General features: G+C 35.8%; 1 protein-coding gene across 1 annotated transcript; it reads right to left on the bottom strand.

Annotated features, from left to right (window-relative positions):
* Positions 1-1,916: 1,916 nt before the first annotated feature.
* LOC311187318 (small ribosomal subunit protein eS25) lies at positions 1,917-2,596 on the bottom strand. The gene has a single exon (XM_084258657.1). The coding sequence runs from the start codon at positions 2,554-2,556 to the stop codon at positions 2,179-2,181; it is 378 nt and encodes a 125-aa protein (XP_084114783.1). The 5' UTR covers positions 2,557-2,596; the 3' UTR covers positions 1,917-2,178.
* Positions 2,597-12,132: the final 9,536 nt, after the last annotated feature.

Raw genomic sequence — 12,132 nt, 5'->3', positions numbered from 1 at the left:
TGACCCTGAGACCCCACAGAACAATTAATGATAATATGTTGAATATTCAGTCATTTGTTCAAACATCTATGACTTTGTAGTGAATAAACACATGTATATTTTTAAAACATTATTGAGGTCACTATAGTCATTTCTCATTATGTATTTTCTCAATTGACATAGATCTAAAAAGTAATTACTGTTATGAATGTCCTTGAAAATGATCTACTTACTAAAACAGTATTGCATACAAACACACTCCAGTACAAACCAATGAACCATTATTTATTGTTTGATATACTGAGATTTGAACTCCAAATAAAGAAAACAAGTGTCCAGGCTACACATAAGTATTTTTCAAGCTTAGTTTTTTATGTTATGTTAAAACCTCTCAAAACTCTCTCAAAATAGTAGAATGTGCCAGTACAATGACTGAAAATCAATTTAATGCCCTTGCTAACTCCAATGAAAGACCACTGACTTCTTGGAATACCATTCAGCAGATGAAGGTAAGATACCATCCATGCCTAACAGGTGAAGAATGCCATAATCAATTAGTAATACATTTGATGGACATAGGAATGGGAAATAATGCATACCTGCGACATATTTTAAGTTGCAGTCTATGTTTTACTCTGTGCGTCAATTGCTACAGTAGTTTCCTGAATTTCTGAATTGCAGTAGTTTCCAAATTCATACCATTGCCCCAACCAATTCATCTTCTCAATTAGTCTTCTCTAAAACTGTGTTTATCACATCACTTGCATGTTGATTATCATACAACCTATGTCAGCCAAATTATTCAAATGATTTTACAACCATATTTTGAACCCATCTATATATTTAATCTATCAATATCACTCATTCAACTCCTATCTTTAATATCATGATCAGCGGCCTCTCTACTATACTGCTGTCATTATTCTCTCCATGCATTGGCTTTTGCTGTTTCCTCCTTGGAGGAACAACAACGTTCCCTCCTCTCTATTTATGCTAATCCAACTTATCTATTATAGTGAGATTCTTTATGTTTAATGTATCTATAAAATATGTAGCTTAGCCAATTAATGTAAATAAAGCAGCAGGGAATTTATTATAAAGAAATATGTATACTAAAATTGTAACTTGGAAGCCTCCAGTAACTAAATCTATGAAGATATGGAAATTAGCTATTCTATCTATTTACCTCTCGTGGGCCTTTATATTTTTCATTTTTTACTTTTATCTTCACTCTGTGTATTTATTCTTTCCTTTCTCTATAAAAAAAGGCTTTTCTGCTTCTTCATGAGTCCTTCCTCTTAAATACATGCCCTGGAAATGGTCAACATGGTCTATATATTAAGATATCCAATACTGACCATATCAATTTCTCAATATTTCATTTTTTAATTTTATTATTTTCTATTGAGATAATGTTGGCTTACAAAACTGTATATGATTTAGGGGAATAATAGGTTCACAACTCTATCACACCCACCACCCAGGAACACATATTGCTCTACCAGAGGGCATTAGGACCCTCTACCCATTTGTTTCAGAGGCACCACCATCCCAGTCAGGTATCCTAAATGTACAGTCAGTTTTCTAGCCTATGTTTTGGTTTCATTTTGTCTACTTGTTTTGTTTCTTTGTTCCACATAGAAGTGAAACCATCCAGTATTTGTCTTTCTCCTTCTGACTTATTTCATTTAGCATAATCCTATCCAGTTGCATGATGTTGTCACAAGTGGCAGGATTTCATCTGCTTTTTATAGCTGAATAGTACTCCATCACATCTTCTTAATCCACTTACCAATAAAAACCATATCTTCCCTTTCTTTCACCTCAGCATTTCTTTTTTTTAAAAGATTTATTTTTTACGCATAGAAGAGCTGGGGTACCGGCCAGGGGTGTGGGAGGTGAGAGGATTCACCAGAGACAGATTGGGGAACAGAAAAGGCAGACTGACTGGAATACACTGCTGAGGGGAGCAGTAGGCGAGATAGGAGAGGTCTGCTGTGCTATATATGAGTCAGCTCCCTGGCAGGGGATCGAACTCGTGCTGCAGAGGCTGCGGACATCTTCACAGTGCTGTGCTTAACCACTTGTGCCACCAGAGAGGCCCTCCCACCTCAGCATTTCTTTTTTTTTTTTTTTTTTTTTTTTTTTTTGATTTAATAAAGTTTTATTTTTCAAAAATGTACAGTTTGTGGGACCTGCTTATGCATCTTCGCCAGCAGCTGGAGCATCTCCACCCTTGGTGTTTCTGGTGTAAATTACTTGTGCTCTGTGCTTTGAAACTAGTTTGATAAGTCCTTTACTAAGGAGCTCTTGAAGGGCTGCCCTCGCCAGGGAGCCACGAATCTTCAGTCTCTCAGACACAACAGCTGGGGTTATGAGCTTGTAGTTGGGAACTTCCTTACAGAGTTTGTCATAAGTGGCTTTGTCAAACAAGACTAGGTTATTGAGCTTGTCCCGAACTTTGCCTTTGGACCACTTCTTCTTTTTGGCCTTGCCCCCAGATTTGTTCACTGGGTCTTTGTCTTTCTTGGCCGACTTTCCGGCATCTTTTTTCTTCTTATCGTCTTTGGGAGGCATCGCGAAGCTCGGAGAGCAGCGGCTACCACGGCAGCCTCGCTAAGATGTCGGACAAAAAGGCCCACCTCAGCATTTCTTAAGTGAAAATTCAGAGACTGAGAATCACCAGTCTACGTTGTAAATCACTAAACAGTCTATGGACTGAACTCGTCAAATAGTCAACCATGAGACTGGGTAGTGTGAGGGGACATGTAATATAAAATACGGTGGCAGAGGTTATGGGTGGATTAGATTCTCTTACAGGTATGATGGCAAGCAGACACTTGGATTGAAATAATCAGTTCTCCTTCCTTTCATTATCTGGCTCAAGTACCCCTTCATCTATGAAGCCATTTTCAACTGTGAGAGATGTGAGGTTAATCTCCCTTCTGGGAATTTAAATACTATTGATAGTCAATACCATTTATTAAGTTTTATAATATATACCCATAAGTTATTCCTAATCAAAATCTAGTCTCATATACCCAATAAATTTTAATAGAAACTAAGTACAGGAACCATGTTGTAGATATTGTTTTGCTTTGATTTAGTTCTGCAATTATTCACAAAATCTAATGTAATGGTGGGTACTCAGATAATACCCAATAAAATTGTTGATATTAAAGGCTGGAGCTTAAAATGTAATTGAATTCTCAGCCTTTTTATTTATTCTCTCTTGGGAAATTAGAAATGCCAGTTCAAAGAATACTAAAAACTTCCATTTGAAGAAATTTCTCGTGGGGTTAATTTATATCATATCATGTGAAATGACTTGTGTTTTTATTTAGACAGTCTAATTCCAAAGCTAGTGACATGATTAATTTAGTGGCATAAAGAAGGAAGACCCTATAGTTTGCATTTTAGAAGTTTCTTTTCTATTATATAGTTTGATAATAGAATTATATTGTTATGTTGAAGTACATATTCTATTTATTTTATACCTCATTCCAGCTAAAAAAAAATTAATTCAAATTTACTCACATCTGAAGCGTGATCCAGATTTCTAAAGTGAACAAGTATAATTTGTGTGTGTGCCTTTATGTATTTATTATGAAGTGAAGACACAAAATGTCAACCTTAAGCTGTATAACTTTTGACATGTCAGTCCATCTATTTCTTGATTCTTTTGTTTAAGAACATGAAGAGAGCAAGTTGTTGAAATATTCCACCTATAAGAAAATTACTCAGAATTTTAAATCTCTAAAACAAGTCTCTTCCCTGTATTCCAAGCTAGCGTATCTAACTATTTAGTTTATATCTTTTCCTATGTCTCCATGTCACCTCAAAGATAGAAACAAATTCAGAATACTCTTTTTGCCTCCCCAACTTAGACCCACTGATCTTGTAGTTCTCATTGGATAGGTTTTCCTTTCTTAGTTAGGTTGATTCTAAGGCATTTAATTCTTTTTGAGGCAATCATAGATGGAGTTATTTCCTCAATTTCCTTTGCCTTTTGTTTGTTGCTTATTTATTAAAAGACTATGGATTTTTTAATGTGATTTTGTAAACTGCCACTTTGTCCTATTTATAATTTCTAATAACTTTTTGATGGACTTTAGGATTTTCTATAAATAATAGGACCTGTGAGTAGTGATATTTTCATTTCTTTTTTTCTCATTTGAATCCCTTTTATTTCCTGTGCTTGTGTGGTTATGACCAAAATCTCTTATTCTAAGTTAAACAGAAGTGGTGACAATGGACATCCTTGTTTTGTTTCCTATCTTAAGGGGAAAGTTCGGTTTTTCACCATTAAATATTATATTAGCTGCTGGTTTGTGATATATTGGTCTTTATTATATTATATATATTATATATAACTTCCATATATATAATATAATCATTATATTGAGGTGTGTTCCTTCTATTCCCATCTTGCTTAGAGTTTTTATCATAAATGAGTGCTGAATCTTATCAAATGCTTTCTTCACATCTATTAATATGATCATGTCTAGGTTAATATCAACTCTTCAGTTAGCTTTCTTAGGTCTAGTCATTCAACCAGTTATAGACTCACTTAACTCTTATTTTATCTAGTTTCAATAACTCCTTCCTAAGCAGTAGGTAGTCCAGGTAACACTTTGTTAGTCCAGGTAACACTTAGTTCAGGTAGTCCAGGTAACACTTTGTAATATTACATTCATTTATTTGTATTTGGATTATGTGGACTGTATTGAAACTGATATTATATCTTGTATGTCTCCAGCAATGAATTCCCATCTCAAACATCAATTGCCATATTATCTACACACTAATAAAGGAAGGCAAATCCTCATTTTAAACACCTAAGAATAAAATAACTATACCATAACCACTTAAAATTTGTAACAAAATGTTAACTTATTATTACTATCTTATTATATCAGTTGACACACAAATTAACAAAAATTTTGTTATTATTGTTCCCATTTAACAAATGAGTAAACTGATGTTCTGAAATTAGTTGATTTATCTAGGGTGGCAATACTAATAAGTGGAGGATATAAAATCAGAACACACAGATAAATCTAAATAATAAAACCTAGAAATCTGACTGTAAAACTGAGGCTATCCGAGGGGGAGGTGGAAAAGAACAGCAAAGTGGGAAGAAAGCATAATGGATTATGTTGGAGTACTATGGGTATCTCAATAGTGGGTGTAGTCTGGTGACAGCAGCTGAAGAAGGATATCTTATACCTCTAAATCATATGCAATTCTATAAACCAATGTTATCTTTTAAAAAAGGAATCATTATCTAAAAAAAAAGTGTTGGGCCTCCCCGGTGGTGCAGCAGGCTGAGAGCAGCACAATGAAGCTGGCCGCAGCTTCTGCAGCACAGGTTCGATTCCTGGACGGCCAGGGACATACCCACATGGCACAGCAGACCTCGCCTGCCTCACCTGCCTCGCCTGCTGCTCCCTTCAGCAGTGTCTTTGTCCGTCTGACTGTTCTGCTCCCCACTCTGTCTCTGGTTAATTCTCTCACTCTCCCGTACCTCTGGTGTGTGCCCTGGCTCTCGTATGAATAAATAAATCTTAAGGGAAAAAAAGCTAGTTTAAAAAAATAAAAATAAAAAATAAGTGTTATGACTTGTTTCCACAAAAAAACCTGGACAATACATGTAAGAGATGCATTTCAAAAGGAATTTTCAAACAAGTATGTTTCTAATAAAATAGAATCCAATGCCTTAATAATCAGAGGCAGGTACAGTTGATAAAGAACAAAATGGAAATAGATGTAGAAAATATAGTCATTTAATTATAAAATCATTAGGTAAGTAAAGTGATTAGACTTAACTGAAGAAAGAATTAATAGATGATAAATCTGAGGGAACTCTATGCTAGGTCCTAGCATAGAGAAATAAGGAGATAGTATTAGAGATTACATTGATCTTCACCCAACTAGTTTCCTTTTTGTCCTAGGCACATTGTAGTAGGCAGAATATCTTTTTTCACCTCTAAGATGCCTATATCTTAATGCTGAGAACTTGTGAATAGTTTAGGTTTCATGTCAAAAAGTAACTAAGGCTGAAGATGTAATTAAGTTTGCTCATCAGGTGACCTTGAAAAAGAAAATTACATTGGATTATCTCTATAGATCCAAAGTTATCATAAAAGTCCCTCAAAGTGGACAAGGAAGTTTAAAGGGAGTCAGAGAAAGAGATGTGACAATGAAAGAAAGACAGATATGATGTGAGGGCCTGATTTACTTTTAGTAGCTTTGAAGATGGAGGAAGAAGACCATTACCAAAGAACGTGGGAAGCCTACAGAAACTGAAAAAAGAAGGAAACAATTTTTTCCTATGGACTCTAGAAGAAATGCAATGCTGATGTTAGGACAGCAATACATGTGTCAGATTTCTACCCAACAGAACGATCAGATGATAAATTTGTGTTGTTTTAAGTAATTAATAATGATGATGATAACAATAATAATAATAACAGAACACAGACTATCTGGCTTAGATTTTTGTTTCTATTGTATACTAACCTGTTTTATTAAACAAAAACTTTTGCAGATGAATAAATATGACTGATTCTAAAAAATGACAGATTAAGATGACATCAAGCCATTCAAACAAATCTATCTTTTCCAAGAACTTTTACAAAAGAAGATTAGCATGTAGCCATTAACCCCAAAAGTTATATTAATAGAATATTGGTCTAACCCTCAACAGAAGAAAAATATATCACCAGTTATCAGTCTACATTCTGGCATTCTCATGCTAAAACACAATGAGAGATTTATATAAAATCTTTAGAAGTACTAAGCCCATGACTATCTTAATCTTGCTTTGGAAGTCAATCTAAAATTTCCTTTTACAAATGAAAGTCAATATTTGGCAAAAATATATTTTTAAGGTCCTCTTGTCCACATGTATGCTTTGGGTATACATTTATTTTTATTTATTCATGCATACAAGAACCGGGGTACAGGCTGAAAGGTCCATGCGCCCCCTGCATGGACCTTTCACAGGCCAGAGGTGCGGGAGGATGAGGAGATTTACCAGAGACAGAGTGGGGAACAGACCAGGCAGACAGACCAAAATACACTGCTGAGGGGAGCAGCGGGCGAGACAGGAGAGGTGTGCCACACCATGTGGGTATCTCCACAGCTGGCCAGGATGGAACCCGCACTGCAGAGGCTGCAGACAGCTTCTCAGCACTGCACTCAACTGCCTGTGGTACCAGGGAGCCTCCATTTTTAATCCACTGAGTTTTCCCTTTTACATTTCTGATATCAATTTAGAAATGGACTAAGTATTACTTTTTTGATTGCTTATAGAAACATATTCAATTGTCACTACTGTCATATGCTAAATTGTATTTTGATTTACCAGATTATAGGCCCAGGGTACAGCTCAGGTATCTGGATAATATTATACTAAAAATAAGGATAGTTAGAAAAGCTCCCATTAAAATTATTCACTCTTCTTTTGTTTGACACAGCACAGGAACAATCGTGATTATATCTAGAGACCAGTGCCAAATAATACTAAACTTTACATTTCACCAAACAACTAATTAATAGTGAAGTATATGTGTAACATGGATAAGCTTGCCAATTCTCTGATTAATCAAAAGTCAGAAGTCTTGCCACTTTAGACTCTTCCTGAAGTCTGCAGAGAGGAAGGCTAATTAAGTACGCTTGAGTAAGGTGAGGCTAATCTAAAATCAAGGTCAAGATAGAGAAAATAATTTATAACTGCTTCCATCAAAACCACCACTCCCAGTACCCTCACAGACCTTATTTTCTATGCTGACTATCTGTTTCTTTAGTTCACTCTCCTCTCAGCTTAGGATTCTTACCTGTATTTACTTCAACCTGGACTTATGCCTCCAATAGTTTTATTTCCTGCCTACGAAACCTTGATTTCTTTTTTAAAGATTTATTTATTTATGCATGCAAGAACTGGGGTGCAGGACAGAGGCGTGGGGGGTGAGAGATTCACCAGAGAGAGAGCGGGGAACAGAACAAGCAGATCTACTGAGATACACTACTGAGGGAAGCAGCAGGTGAGACAGGAGAGGTCTGCTGCACCTCGTGCTGCAGTGGCTGGTGACAGCTCGATAGCACTGAGACTTTAACCCCTGTGCCACAAGGGAGGCCCCTAAACCTTGATTTGTAACTTTTCTAAATTGCCTGGTCTTTTGGCCCAATTCCTGATTTCGCTTTTTGCTTTGTGGTTTGATGTTGGTGTTCTTTATCCCAGGGTACTACTATGCTATTTAACATGATGAAATGGTGCCTTTTATGGCAAAATGGAGCGATCTTGAGGTGTTTATGCTAAGTGAAATATGTCAGAAAAAAGAAAGACAGGTTTCTCTCTTTTAGGGAATATGCATACAAACAAAGAAAACAAACTGACAAAACACAACAAAAATAATTCTTAAACTCTGTGAAAAATGAATATTTATGAGAGAGGATGAGAGGGAGGGAGGGGAAGCTAAGGGAGGGAACCTGACTGAGTGCTGGCTTTTGAGCTTTGGAGGGTGAGCAAAACAAGTGCACATATGAAAATGTGAAGTTGTATTCCCAAAGTTGTGTAGTTGTGTAAATGATTGACAAATCAATAAAACTGAAGAATAGCCTGGAATAGATAGTGATTACAATGACTGTCACAGTGGCTTGACAGAAGAATCTTACTCCAAGTAGCTGCTGTTTTAGCAGGATCTTTTGAAGCTAACTGATGGTTATTAAGTAAAACATATATCTACCACAGTTTGTTCCAGGAGAGCATTGACTCTCTTTAGGGTTGCAAACTCTAAAGTCTTTTCTGAAAATGGGGAGTTGCCTGTTAGCACTCTACTTAAACACATTTTGTTCCATGTTTTATTTAACTATATAATTGATGAAGTCAGAAACAAATCTTAGGCACAGATAACAAAGGGAGTTGTAGGAAATTCTTCATTGAATAGCCTTAAAATGCTTACAGGTTCTTCTATCTTTTAAGAGAAGAATGGACTGTACTCTAGAGTGAATTGATAACATTCTGAATTTCCGACCAACTTTCTGATTCTATTGTTCTATTTGTTTTGTCAATGAAAACAGTCTAGTGTATATAATTCACATTTCCAATGATGTCGATTTTGGCATGCATAAGCATTATAATTCATTTCTCACCACAAATTGAAGGTGTGCAGAAAAACAAAATCAATGAAAAAACATTCAAGCATATCTTCTGCCTACAAGGTAAATGATCATTACTACAAAGAGCAAAGTATTTGTATCCAAGAGATTCATCCAACAAAACATAAAAAACTTTGGGTTTTTATAGAAAACTATATGAAGCTCTGTATCTTTCAGAGAGATAAGAAAAATAATATGTTTTTTTGAAATACAGAGTTTCCAAGATATCTAACTGACAAAAATGTCAAAGACAACTTCCTGATTATTTTTAACTGAGTCATCTTTTTTTTTCTTTTAGTCTGTTTTCAAAGATAAAACTTGCCAGCAAATTACAATTTTATATGTGTATATAGCTGAAAAGCTCAAGGGCAAGTAACTGTCATATTTACCTCTATCTTCATATTAAATCAAATATATGACTCAATAAGCATAATGTCTGCTGAATAAATAGATTAGCATTCAGCTGATAAAAAATAAAAGAAAATCATAATTGAGTCACTAATGACCTACCCTATTCTCATTGCCATAGATATCTTGGGGTACATCAAAACACGATTTGATAATATTACCCACAGCAAAAACTTTTCTTAGAATACCTTTTTCACAATAAACTTCTACCTCCATCTGTATATCACCGGTGTAGTTTCTCTGCATTTATACTTAGTCCTAATTTTCTAAGATTAGTCCTCAATGATTCAATCTATTTCTTTCAGATCCACTTGAGCACATTCATTTCCTAATTTTGATTGTCCGGCTTCACCTCACCCTAACAAAACCATAGTTATCCTGCAGCTACCAAACTCTAAGACATTTTCTGGGCACTGGAAAATAATGAAATTTTGTTGGGATAAGCATTATGTTGACATCAGTCTATGTTTCAGAAATGCATTTTTAGAGATTAAAGCCTATGATATATTTCAAAGGGTTTTTTTTTTTTTCTTAAATTAGTTCTTGTGGTTGCATCATTGTCTGTCCAAATACGCCTGCACCTTGCTTTCCTTAATTCTTCACGTAAACTCCATGCTTGTGTTTGGCTTCTGCTTCCAGATCCTGTGTATCCATGGCAGACTCACCATTTTGCTTTTCTCAAAAATAGCTATGCAAGATTTAACACTGACCAGCTGACCACTTTGCCTATCCTTAGGCAATTTCTGCTAACAATCCCTTGGCCCATTTCCTTCTACTGATGTTTATTCCTCCACAAAAGACACAGATGGGCAGCTGTGAATGAATTGTGTCTGGATTTCCTTTTTCACTCACCTGAAAGGAAGGGACTGGTCTTTCCAACTCTAAAATTTCTTTAAGTCTGTGATTCCCTCAGCCATCCTTTCAGTCTCTGTGAGAGTTGAAAACTGTCATATTTCTCAGGAAAACTGCAAAAGGAATGACAAGAAGAAGGTTACTAGGAGATGTGAGTGGCTGCTTTTTCAACTCTCATGCTTTGGAGCTTTTATCATGAGCCTAAAAGCCATAAAGACAAAGAGAACAACAATTGCACATAAATCGCAAGACATAAAAGCCAGACTGAATTGTAGCTTCTAGTTCCCTACAACCTTAGTTATGCAACATACACTTGCTATAACTGGGCTTTGTGAGGCAGAAATTAAGACAAATGTCCTGTCAAGGTGTTAGAATATTTGAAATTGTAACTGTCTCTGCAAATCCAACTCCATGAGAAATATAGGACAGGTATTATTTGTCAAATGAGAAAATGGAAGCCTAGCAAGATTTAGTGGAAGGATCCTAGGAAAAACATTCCCTGGATGATAGAGCCCGCAAATCCTGTCTCCTAGGTTAGTACTCTTTCAACTGTATGTTCAGTCTCTGCCTTCTCTGAACAGGTCTTAAAAGTTAGAGAGCTAATGAACTCCCCAGTCACATCTCTCCTTCAAATATTCATTAAAATTCCTAAATCAAAAAAGTATAATTATATTATAGAAATAACATTATGTGGGAAAAGTCATTACTCTAAAAGTTTCAATCAGCACTAATTATGCTTCAGATAAACTTCATGAGCTGTGATATTGCCACTGCACAAAGATACAATGAAAGTTGATGTAAAAGAAAAAATTGATATAAAAACTACTTGAATCAGAAAAAAAGGTGAATGAATATTTTAAACAGCAGTTTATTACTTTCACCACTTTCCACAATCCTTAATGATCTGCATTCACTATATTGCCTATGACTCTCTAAAAATCTGATTTCCTGGTTCTTCTTGATGAAATTTTTTACACCATGATAAATATCTCTTAACCTTGTTCTGACATTTGAAGAAACATACAATCTGACTGGGTGCAAGCAGTATAAAATTGTAGTGTTATCCTTGAGAATTACCTGGTTACATAGGCAAGAGAGTGGACAGTCACATTACAAAGGAGGGTGTTTTTTTTGAGGACTATCAGTGCTATAAAGAAAAACATTAAAATCAGCCCTTGAAGGATGACCATAAATCTGTGGCATCCAGAGAGAAAAAGGGAGGGTGAAGGTTGAGAACAGGTTTGCTGGGATGGGAGGAGGAAGCACAATGGACAATGGTAGAGGGCTATGGGTGCTTTAGGTGCTGAGAGAGCTACAGTGACCACACAGGGTGTGTGTGGGGGGTGGGTAATTCTATACTGTCAAAACACTAAGAAGGATATGAAAACAATGGCACTTCGATTAAAAAAATAAACTTTTCCTGAAAAAAGATTGCTAATCCCTTGTTGAAGGAATGAAATCTCTCTGCCTATGAACCTATGTAGTACCGCCTCCTAAGGACCTCAGTCTATATATCAGACCTATCAGATTGTCTCTTTTGTCTAAAATAGCAAGGCATGTGATTTGTATTTGATTAATAAGCTCTCTTTTTTAAAAGATTTATTTATTTATGCATACAAGATTTGGGGTACAGGCCAGAGGTGTGGAGGGTGAGAGGATTCACCAGAGACAGAGTGGGGAACAGAACAGGCAAATTGACTGAAATACACTGCTAAGGGGAGCAGCAGGCAA

Source organism: Talpa europaea (genome assembly GCF_964194135.1).
Source record: "Talpa europaea genome assembly, chromosome: X".
NCBI classification, from domain to species: Eukaryota; Metazoa; Chordata; class Mammalia; order Eulipotyphla; family Talpidae; genus Talpa; species Talpa europaea.
Note: the sequence above shows the minus strand (reverse complement) of the source record. Positions and strands in the feature narration are given on the sequence as shown.

Coding starts and splice junctions, on each gene's coding strand:
- LOC311187318 (XM_084258657.1), bottom strand. CDS start 2,556: ATGCCTCCCAAAGACGATAAGAAGAAAAAAGATGCCGGAAAGTCGGCC.